The following is a 13100-nucleotide window of genomic DNA, read 5'->3' on the forward strand; positions in this document are numbered from 1 at the left end:
ACCCCGAGCGAGGTGGGGGCGGAGCAGTTCCTCCAGGAGCTGGAGAGAGAGGCGCCACTTAATGACTGTTGCTCCTCCTGTGAAGGGGGTAGGCGAGGGGCCGAGGAGGCCACGGGAGTGGGCCGCTTGGGGCTTCGGGTTGCAGTGCGGGGCTGTTAGAAGGGAGCTCCCTACCTGCAGCCAGCTGTGTGGGATATGGACCACCCAGCTCGGCCCTGACCCCTCCATTGACCAAATGGGAGAGGAGCAAGCGGCCTCTCCCCTCCCTGCTCCCCTCATGTTTTTAAATGTTGGGTAGGGGTGGGGTGTCAAGCATGGGAGTGTCTGTCTCTCCTGGGTCGGGGGTAGGCTGCCCTTCACCAACTTCTTATTCCCAATCACCTACCTGGGTTTGTCTCCATTTCGTTTTTTTTTTTTTTTTTTTTTTTTTTTAAGTTTGTTGTATCTTTTGCATTTCTCATTTAACTTCTCCCGTGGACCTCATTGCTCAGAGCGCAGTATTAGGGCAAGATTCTGCCACTGCCTCCCCTCCATGAATGTATTTATCCTTCCTGCCCTGGGGAAATGGGGAGCGGCCCCAGTTTTCTTTCCCCATCTATCCCCAGAGAGATGATTTTTTTTTTTTTTTACTTTTTTTTTTTGCACCAAAGTGGCAACTGGGTCAGTGTTGGGGGATAAAGCTGGCCTCGGGGGTGGAGGGGCCCCCTCCACCTGCTTCTCCCTGGTTTCAACAGTGTTAGCGTCCGTGAAAAGACAATATTCTCTCTAAAGCAATAAGGGGGTGATGGGCCAGGGGGAAATGTCTTGCTGCTGCTGGCCCCCCAGCTCCCCCTTTCCTCGAGCCAGTATTTGGCGGCATTAGAGGTGTTGGGGGAGTACTGTTGTGACTGAATGTAACTGCCCCCACCCCTGCCGCAGCCAATGCAGGGGGAGGGGGGATGACACTCTTCCCCGTCTCTTCCTTCCCCTCCCCCCCCAGCTAAAGAGACTTTGAATTTAGGGGGCCCTTGAGCCTGGAGAGGCCTTAACCCTGTGAGGAAGTGTAGGGGGAGCCCTCTCCCACCCCCATCCCCTTCTGAGAGTGGTCAATGTTTACAAGCCCCTGAGCTCCCCCAGCCCAGGGACTCAGGCCCCTTTGCTGTCCTTTCCCAGCCCGTCTTCCTGGGCCCCGGCTGCTCCCCCGCCCTTCCTGGGGTTAGGGTGGGTGCAGGGGTCATTCTGTATCTTGTCTGCCTTGTACCCACCGTCTCCCCAACCTGTGTGACTCCCTTCTCGTCTACCTGCCTCTGTAAATACTCCGCTTCCCCCCAATAAAACTTGGTGTGTGTTCTCCCCTTCTGCATCTGAGTTGTTTCTTGGGGTAAGGGCATGTTGGGAACGAGAGGTACAGCTCAAAAGAGCTGGGAACTGAAAGAGCCACAGGCAGGGGGCGGCTGTGGTCGGCCAGCCTAACCAGGCCAGACTAGAAATGGGAGGGCTGTGTGTGTGCAACACCTGTGACCCGCGGGCCAGAGAAGGTCCTCCCGCCTGTGACTCCGCTTCCGGCCGAGGAGGAGTGGTAGCCCCCACCCCACTACTTGGAGCCCCACGTCCCCCCAGCCGGTCTGCCGCTGGGGACAGATACCTAGAGCGAGGAGAACACAAGCAAGGGTAGAGACCAGGTACAGAGTTGGAATTGGTTCCTTTATGGAAAAACTGAAAATATAATAAAAATTAAAATAAAACCAGTTTTAAAAAAGCCAGCCCCTGGAGTTTCCACCTCCTGCCTCTGGCCCTCCAGAGGGATGAGGCCCTGACCCCAGGGCAGCAAAAGGATGAGGGCTTTCTGGCCCTCCTCTTCCCCCATTCTATTCCCATCTTAATCTCCACAGTGGGGGCCCCGGGAGGAACCAAACCTGGGTAGGGGAGCAGGGACCCGAGGCCCCGTGGCCCGAGGAGGGAGGCTCGGTGTGCACCCAGCCCCAGAGCTCCCGGCCTGTAGTGTGGGCATGGGCAGGGCCCCTCCTAGCCTGGGCCCAGCTGGGGTCGGGGCTGTTAGTTCCAGATCTTGAGGAAGGAGTCCCAGGAGCCTGTGGCCACAGCCATGCCATCGTCAGTGACCCCAAGGCAGCTCACTCGGTTGTCGTGGCCTGCGAGGACACCTGGGACAGAGGGGGACGTCAGAACTCCAGCCTCGTTTCCCTGTCCCCGCCCACCCCCTGCTCAGCTCCCAGCTCTCACCTGCACGGTCGCCCTTCATGGCATCCCAGATGTTGCAGTTGAAGTCGTCGTAGCCAGCGAGCAACAGCCTGCCGCTGCGCGAGAAGGCAACAGAGGTGATGCCGCAGATGATGTTGTCATGGGAATACATGAGGAGCTCCTGGTCGGCCCGCAGGTCAAAGAGGCGGCACGTGGCGTCGTCAGAGCCCGTGGTGAAGGCATAGCCGTTGGGGAAGAACTGCAGGACACAAGACCAGAGTGGGATGAGGGTGCAGGGCAGGGCCGGGAGCCTGGCAAAGATGGGCCAGCCCAGCTCGCCCCAGAACTTACAGCCACGGCATTGATGTCGGATTCGTGGCCGATGAAGGTCTGTCGGCACATCGAATCCCGCACGTCCCACAGCTTGATGGAGGCATCACAGGCACCTGACACAAAGGTGCGGCCATCGGGGGCCAGTGACAGGGACATCACATCCCCACTGTGTCCAGCAAAACCCACCGTCTGCTGGCCTGTCTCAATGTCCCACAGGGCACTGGAGGGGCAACAGGAAGAAGGAATGGATCAGAGACAGATGCAGGACAGACTCCCTCTCCCCTTCCCCTCCACCCTGTGAGCCCAGGCCCAGTGAAGCCTCCACACAAGGGGCACCGGCTGCCACTGGGTGACAGAAGCCTGCTCCTGTCCCAGGTGAGGAGGGGTCCCCCCCTTCCTCCTCCGTCCTGCCACCAGAGCAAAAGGCTGAGTGTTCAGAACAAGGGCTCTGCCGGTGCTTGTGCAGGGTGGGGACTACCCGCTGAGCACTGAGGCGGTGCTCCCTCCCCCGGCAGGAAGTGTAGGTGAGCCCCGACTGCCTAGCCCTGGCAGGGCCTCACCAGGTGGTATCCCCAGAGCTGGTGATGATTTGGTTGTCATCCAGGAAGCGGCAGCATGACAGGTACCCTGGGGAAAGGGGCTGGTCAGCCGGGTCTTTAAGGGAGGGCAGCGCAACCCCTCGCCCCGCAACAGTGCCCGTGCCTTGCCAGGCGCCTCTCACCAGTGTGGCCAGGCAGCTCCCGGCTGACCCTGACATTGCCCTCACGGGTCTTGAGGCTGTAGATGGAGCAGATGTTGTCCAATCCCCCACAGGCCACAAAGTTTCCTGAGGGCGCGTAGGCACAGGTCATGACCCAGGAGGAGCGCAGCGGGATGGCATGGACCTATGGACGAGGGGCAGCGCCCAGGGTCAGAGCCAGCCAGGGCCTGCAGCCCAGCCCCGTCCGGCCTCAGGTGCCACCTCTACCTTGTTGGTGGTGTAGCTGTCCCAGATGATGAGCTTCCCGTCCTGGGATGCACTGACCAGCAGCCTGTCGGAGAGTGGATGGAGACGCAGAGGGGTCAGGGTGGGAAGCCCCCTCTGGAGGCAGAACACCCTTCGCCCTCTCCCATCTGGTGGGAGACAACTCCCGGCAGCAGCTGAGAATTTCCTGTCAGTATGGCCCTGTTTCCCATCCCCTGGGGATGTCTGGGAGTCAGGGGTTTCCCAAACAGACTTGGCAACAGGGGCATCCTGTTTCTGGCACCAGACGTGCAAGGCTACCCCTGCCCACCCTGCCTGCCATAAACTCAGCCCGAGGCGAAGACGACAGCTCAGCACACAGCCCCAGCCACACCCACCTTGAGTCTGTCCCCCAGTGCATGGCGTAGATTTTTGCCAGGTGCCCACGGAGGGTCCTCCGTGTCCTCATTTGGATTCTCCCCACTGGGTCCAGCCCAGCTGTGATCTGGAGGTGGAGGCAGAATGGGCTCAGGAAGGTTCAGGCGGCAGGGCCCTCTGAGAAGTATGCTTCCAACCCGTGCTCCTTCCCTAAACCCAAGTCCAGCCCTGGATTCATCTCACCTGGGTCAGTGTTGAATCCCCACATGCTTTTCGGGCATCCTATAAGAGATGGCAGAGCCATTCAGAGAGAGGCACGAAGAGAAGATAGGAGGAGAAGAAAGAGAACAGGAAACAGGAATGTAGAGGATGAGACAGGAGGATATTAGGGTACCCCACCACCACCCACACACAAACCCCTCCCCTGGGCCGGTGCACACAAGCCACCCGGCCCTGCCCGCTCAGCCGCCCCAGCCCGGCAGCCAGGCCCTCACCCGGATCTGGTTCCGGAGCTGCTCAGCCTCCTGTCTCAGTTGCTCCAGCTCACTCATGGCGCCGGGCCCGTGGGGCGGGGTTGGGGGCGGCTGGGGGCCGCGGGACGGGGGCTGGGGGAGGCAGCTCCTCGCCGCTGGCCCGAGGCCTGGGGGATGCAGGGCTGACGTCAGGCCCAAGGCCGCCGGGGAAGAAGGGGGAAAGGCGGGGTTGAAGCGCGGCCCGGAAGGGGTAAGTACCGGTCGGAGGGGGAGGGGGTGCCAGCGGTGGCCGCGGTCCCCCGGACAGAGCACGGGTCTCTGGCACGGGAGAGACGTAGCCGGGGAACAGCTGACTTCCCCAATCTTCCTCCCGCCCCCCGGAAACGGAGCGGGAAGCTCAAGAGGAAGCACAGGGGAAACCCCTCCCTCGGACAGCAGCCCGGGCGGGACACCCGCGGCAGGAACTGGGGTGCGGGAAGGGGCGGGGAGAGTCCCTTCGAAAACAGACCGGGCGTCCTCCCCGGCCCGCACAGGCACCGCCCTCCTAGCACCTAATTTTAAAAGGGACCGTGCCTCTTTAAATTCACCCCCATACACCGCACACCCTCCACACACACACATCCCCAGCTTCGACTGGGGGTGGGGGAGACCAGAGGGGAAAGCTGGGCTGTTCGTGGGGTTGCCTAGGCAACCGTCACCCGGACTGAGAGCACCTCATTGGTGAAGTGCCCCCACCCTAGCCCGGTTGCCGAGGCAACCCGCATCCACGGCTGAGACCTGTAGGGTGGATGACCCCACCCCCGGCCCCATCGCCCCCGCCCGACCCAGCCTCCCGCCCCTCCCCAGAACCAGCCAGGGTGGCTGTTTACAGGATTCGGGAAAAGCCGATTGGGCACTAATAGGTTCGGGACGGCTCACCCCGGATTATCCCTGGGCCGGCTGCGCCCCATTAGCCGCCCGCGGCGGGTGGAGGCGAGGGTGGCGAGGTAGCCAGCCCCAAGCCGCTGCTCCCTCCAGCGGCTAGGCCGCCCGCTCCGGTGCGCCCGCAGAAAGCCCGTGGGAGCCGCTCTCGAGTAATTAGGGCTCCAAAGAGAGGTCCCGGGCCCCGAGGCGCGGAGCTGCTCTCTCCCAGGCGCCGGCGGGCGGGCGGGCGAGCGGGCGGCCCCAGGCGGCCCGGCTCCCCAAGAGCCCAGCCCGCGGGCTCCGCGCCGGGGCCCGGAGTCCTGCCCCCCCTCCCCTTTAGACACCTGTGTGATCTGGCCATGCACACTGCACTCTGCCCACCCAGGCGTCCCCCATCCTGCTCCCACTTCCCCCGTACCCTGGGCGTTCCTCTTCCCCACTGACATTTCCCCTCTGTTCAGCTTTTCTACGCCAGCGCCAGAGGACGCCCCTCCAAAAAAGGGAGGGGGCAAAGCCCCCCACCCCACTTCCCCAGCTCCGGACAAAGCCCCTTCCTTCCAGCTGCCGGCAGCCCAGGCGGGGCGGCAACGCCAGACGCCCGGGGCAGAAGGAAGCAGGCCGGGAGGAAGCCGCTGGGGGCGGGGGCGACGCTCCCAGACCTCAATCCCCATCACTCTCCAGGGCCCCCTAGGCGGCCCCGGGTTCTGGGCATACAGCAGCCGGGGGTACCACGGAGAAATGGGGGTGCAACCACCTCCGCAGGTCTAGCGGGGAGAAGGGGAGGGGACAAGGGAGGGTCCCCGGATCTGGCAGCTGGAAGGCGCGGGCCGGTGCCGCGCTGCGAAGCGCAGTGGGCCTGGTCCTCCGGCCCCCACGACCTCCATTTTGCCCAAATGAAAGCTAGGCGGGGGGGGGGGGGGCCGCCTGGGAGCTAAGCGTGGGGTTAGGACTACTAAAGGGAATAGGGTGCCGAGGTCTCCGGTCTAGGGTAATGGGGCCAGAAAACACGGGCAGACCCCAAATCGAGGTGGAGACAAGGCGAAGGGTAGCCTCGCGGCCCTGCCTGCCTCTCAGGATTCTGGAGTTTTGCAAGGCGAATGCCGGCGGGGGTGCAAAATGGGAGGACACGAGGGGTGCTACCCAGGGGCAGGCAAGGGGGTGGTAGAGGTGGGGAAAGGGGGCGGGGCGGGGCCTAGAGGAAGCCCCGAATTGAGACCCCCAACTTCTCAGGGAACAAGAGGTAGGTGGGACTGGCCTGGGATCTGGGGTCAGGCAAAATAACCCCGATGGTGCAGCGAGAGCGTGCGTTATTGGAGGCGAGGGTCCCCCAGTTTCCCTTCCGGGTTTGGGAGCGACGGGGCCAGAAAAAGGGAGGGGAGGTCTGGAGAGTTACGTCCGCTCCCGAGAGGCCAGACCGGGGAGACAGACAGAAGAGAGGTTCCCCCATGGGAATTTGGGGCTGGGGGGATGAGGACTCCTTTTATCAGCGGAGGTACCTGTGGCGGTGGGACTCTGCGAAGGGTCGCTAGAGGAGCGCGGGAGGTCCTGTCTTCCTCCGCGGCGGAGGCGGCAGCGGCGGCGACGCGGATGGATTTCTTCAGTCACCGCAACTCACCGTCCAGCTCTGCTCTCCCTAGAGCGGAGGGATCCCGCCCGCCAGTGACGCGGCCGTCGCCGCCGCGCCCAGGGCCCGGCTGGGCGAGACCAACTACTTAGTGGGGGGAGCCCGGAAGGGAAAATACCACCTAAGGGGCAAATATTGACCCTGTCACATCAAAGATATTACTCCACACTATTTCCACGCAAAACGGACCAAAACAGATGCTTTGCTTCCCAAAAAGGCGCAAGACATCTCCCCCGGGACTGGCAGAGATGGTACCGGCATAGGGGAGGGTGAAACCGCTGGATGATCACGTGACCTACCCTCCCGGATTGGGCGGCTCCAGACTGGGAAGGGGAGTTCGACGCCCCAGTTCTCGCCCTGGCTCCGCCCCCTGCATGTGAGACCACGCCCCTACTTAGGGGGCGGAGTTAGAGAGATCCTGACCCGCGCAGGGCTAGCCCGCAGGCCTCAGCGCTGTAGAGGAAAGGGCGGCGATGCCGAAGGTACCCGAGCAGGAAGGAGTGGGGGCGGCTCCGGCCCCTGGGAACTCAGGTGTGCTATGAGAAAAGTCCTGCCCAGGCAGTGTCCCCACGTTGCCCAGTGGGCTTTTGTAGAACTCTTTACAGGGCTGCATGACACCGTAATAACAACTCATATTTATTGATTTCCATACTTATTTAATGCTTACGACAATATTATGAAGTTAAGTACTGGCACTGTTCCCATTTTATAGTAGTGGAAACAGATTCCTGGGGCTGCAGAGTTAAGATATGAACCAGGGCAGTTTTATCGACTTTACTGTGTGCAGTGCTAGCCTCTTGATGAACCCCTGGACCATCCCTGTAAAGGGATGAGAATGTAAGTATAAGCCTCAGTTTCCACATTTACAAAATGAGACTGTTGATAGCTAACTGCCCTGCAAGTCACCTTGGATTGTTATGAGATCCCCACAGATTGTGAAAATGTTTTGGTAAGTTCAAGTCAATGAATAGCCTTCGAGTCCTCATGAAATTTAAAAGTAAAAGTATCAAAACAGACACTTTTCATGTAACCTCTGTTAAAGGCATTACAAATAGTTTTCAAAGCACCAATTTGGGGGGGGGGTGCAGATCTTAGTTCCTCAACCAGGGATTAAACCCGGGCCCCAGCAGTGAAAGCACTGAGTCCTAACCCACTGGACCGCCAGGGAATTCCCGTCACAGCACCAATTTTTAAAGAAAATAAGAAAAAAAGTCATTCTTACTTAAGCACAAATTCCATGTATGTGCACTCACCAATTCAGTGATATATTAGCAGTAGACAAGAGATGTCAATTAGAATTTGGAAGGGACCTTATATTTACTTCAGTTTCAATCTACAGATGGGCGAAGTGACTTCCCTAAAGTCATTTAGAAAACTAGCAGCCGGGCTTCCCTGGTGGCGCAGTGGTTGAGAATCTGCCTGCCAGTGCAGGGGACACGGGTTCGAGCCCTGGTCTGGGAGGATCCCACATGCCGCGGAGCGGCTAGGCCCGTGAGCCACAACTGCTGAGCCTGCGCGTCTGGAGCCTGTGCTCCGCAATAAGAGGGGCCGTGGTAGTGAGAGGCCCGCGCACCGCGATGAAGAGTGGCCCCCGCTCGCCGCAACTGGAGAGAGCCCTCGCACAGAAACGAAGACCCAACACAGCCATAAATAAATAAATAAATAAATAAAATTAAAAAAAAAAAAAAAAGAAAACTAGCAGCCAATGACTAGAACCCAATTTTGTTAATATCTATAGGGTATCTGACACTGCTTCCTCTCACTTGGGTTCTGTGCTAACATGCTTCCTTGTTTTAACTCAATCAGCAAATATTTATTGAGTCCCAAAGATGTATCAGGCACTGTCTTAGGCCCTGGTGATACAACCTCGAATTTGTGCACCCTCCTCTGCCTGCAGGGAGCTTACAATCTACAGAGACAGATGGTAGACAACCATGGAAATAACTATTAGTACTGGAGGTTTGGAAGTGCCATTTACTGAGAGCAGAGCAGTTGGAAGGGGATATATTTGGGGAAGAAGATCAAGAGTTTTAAGTTGGGACGTGTTAGGCTTGAGGTGCCTAGGAGAGGTGCAAGGCAGAATGCTCAGTAATGGCTGTCAATGCAGGTCTGGGGCTCAGCAGGAGTCTGGGTTGGAATAGAGCCTTGAGAATGAGTGGCATTTTAGAGCAGATGAAATCATAAAGAGGTTCAGGGAAAAGACAAGATGGCCTAAGACCAAGCCCTGAGGAACTCCAACATTTAAAGGTCAGGCAGAGGAGAACAGGCTGCCAAAGGAGAAGCCAGAGAGCTAAGAAGAAAATCAGGAGAACGTGGAATTCTGGAACCCAACAGAATTTTTGGAAAATTCTGTTCCAAAAAAGGAATGGTAAACTGTGCTGAATGCTGCAGAGAGGTGAAACAAGGCTGGACTGGGAAGTGGGCATAGGATTGACTACCGTGGAGGCTGCTGCTGGCTTGGTCTGGAGCATTTGCAATGGATGCTTTGCTTGCAGTAGGCTGAGGGTGAGTGAGAAATGAGGCAGTGGAGACGACCAAGGTGGCCAAGGCTTTGGGAATCTTGGCTGGGAGCGGGTATAGAAACGTGGGGCGGCAATGGGAGGAGAATGTGGAGTCAAGAAATTTGTGTTTTGATGGGAGCTCCTGGAGCTTGTTTAGATAATAATGAGAAGGGCTTCCCTGGTGGCACAGTGGTTAAGAATCTGCCTGCCAATGCAGGGGACACAGGTTCAAGCCCTGTTCCGGGAAGATCCCACATGCCATGGAGCAACTAAACCCGTGTGCCACAACTACTGAGCCTGCGCTCTAGGGCCCGCGAGCCACAACTGCTGAGCCCGCGCACCTAAAGCCTGTGCTCTGCAACAAGAGAAGACACCACAATGAGAAGCCCGCGCACCACAACGAAGGGTAGCCCCCACTCGCCACAACTAGAGAAAGCCCGCACGCAGCAACAAAGACCCAATGCAGCCAAAAATAAATAAATAAATTTATTTAAAAAACTAAAAACCCTGTTTATAAAAATAAAAAATAAAAAAAGATAATAATGAGAAGGACAGAGAGGAGAGAGAGGTGAAGATAGAGACAGGTAGGGGATGACCAGAGGATGACCAATCTCTCTGAGAAGGCAGAAGCCCTGGCACACATGTGGAAAACCTGGCCCTGGTGGGTCATGGGACACTTCCTCCTCCCTCTGACTGTTCTTTCTCAGGCTTCTCCTCAACCTTCTCCTCCTCTTCAGGACACTCTGTAAACGTTGATTTTTCTCAGGATCCCAGCTTCAGCCTCCTCTTCTCACTCTCCATGTTATTCACTGGTGACTCCAATCACTACTGGGACTTTCATTACCCCTTAATTGCTCATCACTCTCAGATCTCTGTCTCCACGTGCAGACTTGGTGTCCGTCCAACTGCAGACTGAACATCTCCACCTGGATGTTCATGGACGGTGGTGCACTGGAGTCAGCTCGTGCTAGCTTGGACCAGCTCACAAGAGGCCATTGTATACCTCTCTTCCCAACTCCTTGTTCAATGATGTCATGTTGATAGTAGTAACTTGTAATTGTTGTGGTGAGAGTATTTACACCATGGAAGTCAGCAAATGCTTCAGATCGAAATTCCCCTTCCCCGAAGAGTTGATTGTTAAAGCAGTGACTGCACATCACTGTTTACAGATGTCTCACATTCAACATATTCAAAACTAAAGTAATCCTCTTCCACCCCCCCCATCCTACCCAACCCTACCTCTCCTCTGAATCTCTTGGCCCAGTTAACAGCACCACCATCTGCCCAGGAGCTTCTCACCCCCTCATTCCCCATATCCAAAAGATGGTCAGTTAGTTAGGCTATAGTCCAAGCTGCTAGAACAAAGAGTCCCCAAAATTCAGTGGCTTAAGTGACAACCCCAGAATAGATCCTCCAGGACTGTGGGGCATCTCAGCCATCCTCAACCTGTGGCTTCCATCTCTGTGTCCAATGTGGCCCAGGCATTTCCCACTATTGTATCTGAATTCAACTCTTGGGAAGGGGGATGGCATGGAAGCACGAGTTCTTTCCTGTTTAAGGACACCACTAACTTCTATTCAGAAGTTGGCCAGATGCAAGGAAGCCTGGGAAATGTAGTCTGTAGCCATATACCCAGTTAATACATTGCTCATAAAGAAAGAAGGGGGACTTCCCTGGTGGCACAGTGGTTAAGAATCTGCTGCCAATGCAGGGGACGTAGGTTCAGTCCCTGGTCTGGGAAGATCCCACATGCCACGGAGCAACTAAGCCTGTGCGCTGCAACTACTGAGCCTGCGCTGTAGAGCCTGCGAGCCACAACTACTGAAGCCTACGCGCCTAGGGCCCGTGCTCCACAGTAAGAGAAGCCACTGCAATGAGAAGTCCGCGCACCACAGTGAAGAGTAGCCCCCGCTCGCCGCAACTAGAGAAAGCCCACGCGCAGCAACAAAGACCCAACGCAGCCAAAAATAAATAAATTTATTTTAAAAAAAAAGAAAGGAGGGAGATGGCTATTGATGTAAGGCTAGCAGTCTATGTCATCAGTGAATACATCTTGTCAGTGCTACCTCTCCAATATTGCTTAAATCTATCCGTTCTACTGTATGCCAGCTGCTATTACCTTTGTTCTTGCCTATTTCCTGGCCTTTCAGGATAGTCCCTCTCTAATCAACCTACCAAATAGCTGCCAGAAGGTATCTTTCTAAAATGCAAGTTGGGTCGTATAACTTTGCTGTTCAAAGCCATGCAGTAGTTCCCCACTGACTCCATGAGAGGGGCCAAACTTCTTTGCAAGACACAGAGGCTGGGTCTTTTCCCCTCTATTAAGAATGCCTTCCACCCCTCATTCCAATTCTACTTCCTGTCAGCTGGGAAATTTTTCATTTTCTCGGTCTTAGTTTAAATATTGCCTCCCTAACTACATCATTGTTTGTGCCCCACTGCAGTGCTGGCTCCATGCCTGTTGCAGTCTTTACTGGACTTTCTTTCTGGGCACTTGCCACCTGCACTAGGGGCTCCCTGGGAAGCCAGGGCACTTGGCTTGTCTGGAAGAGGTCTGGGTGAGAGCTCACCAAGCAATGAATAGACCCAAACAAGATGCCAAATCCTATCCAAGGTGTGGGGTCTGGGGGTCACGGTCCTACCACCTTCAATGTCATTACCAGGTGCTCAGGTTTGGCCAATGTGAGAACCTCCAGATGACTTTATTGAGCTAACTGTTTAATCATCCATCTTCTAAAATAGACATTAAACTCAGTGAGAGTCACATCAAGTTATATGAGCCATTTTATTCCCAGTGCCTATCAGGCACCTGGAGAACATCTATGAAATGAATAGAAGTATGGCAACATTTTCCCCAGGACCAATACTCTTCACATGCCACAGTTCAAATCTCAGCTGTCCCTTACCAGCTGAGTGAACTTGGGCCAGTCATTTACCTCTCCATGCCTCTGTTTCCCTTGCAAAATGGGGATGATGATCGGGTCATTATGAGGACTAAATTACTTAATATTTGTAAAGCATTTATAACAGTGCCTGGCACATAGCAGATGCTTTGTGTTTGCTAAGTAAAAACAGGGTTCAGGCATAAACAAGTCAGTCTTTGACTATTTTTCTAGTTTCATCTTCCCCTGACGCTGGTCTCTGCCACCAGCTCATCTCCAACTCTCCTATTTCCACGTATGGACCTTTGCTTACCCTGTTCTCTGGGCGGAAGACCTTTCCCACCTTGTTCACCAGTGACCCCTATTTATCCTTCACAATTCAAACTTCACTTTTAGAAGCCTCCCTGGACTCTCAGAGACAGGTAGCCCCTCCCTCCTCTGGGCCTCCATTTCACCCCACTTTCATGCATGTCTGAGCTCCCCACTGCACCAAGACTCCTTGAGAGCAGGGATATATCTTATGCACCTTAGTATTCCCATACCTTGTACAATGCCTGGCACACCGTAGGCATAAAAGATGTTTGTTGAATCAAGGAATGGATGAATGAAATATATTAATAAACTTTACCTTAACCACTTCCATCATGCAATAGAATATCATGTCAGATCCTATGACAAATGGAAATTGGCCACAGTTGACTGGGCAGTAAATCAAGTCTAGTCGGTAGTTCGCTGACTTTAGCTTTTCCACCAACCATGAGAGGAAAAATCATTTTACCAGATAGACTACAGATTTCTATGAATAAGTGGATAATAATATTGAAGCCTCAAAAATGCCCTAGGGATTTTCTTAAGACCCAGTCTTTGCTGAATAGCCCTGTGTGC

General features: G+C 55.6%; 1 protein-coding gene across 1 annotated transcript; it reads right to left on the bottom strand.

The window, feature by feature from the left end:
* Positions 1–1662: 1662 nt before the first annotated feature.
* GNB2 (G protein subunit beta 2) lies at positions 1663–6869 on the bottom strand. The gene is made up of 10 exons (XM_061208806.1): positions 6705–6869; positions 4327–4472; positions 4076–4114; positions 3853–3959; positions 3479–3542; positions 3233–3395; positions 3072–3138; positions 2530–2731; positions 2221–2437; positions 1663–2141 (listed from the first exon to the last, which is right to left on the bottom strand). The coding sequence occupies exons 2-10, from the start codon at positions 4381–4383 to the stop codon at positions 2035–2037; spliced, it is 1023 nt and encodes a 340-aa protein (XP_061064789.1). The 5' UTR covers positions 4384–4472; positions 6705–6869; the 3' UTR covers positions 1663–2034.
* Positions 6870–13100: the final 6231 nt, after the last annotated feature.

The sequence above is a fragment of the Eubalaena glacialis genome, chromosome 13 (genome assembly GCF_028564815.1).
Source record: "Eubalaena glacialis isolate mEubGla1 chromosome 13, mEubGla1.1.hap2.+ XY, whole genome shotgun sequence".
Taxonomy (NCBI): Eukaryota; Metazoa; Chordata; class Mammalia; order Artiodactyla; family Balaenidae; genus Eubalaena; species Eubalaena glacialis.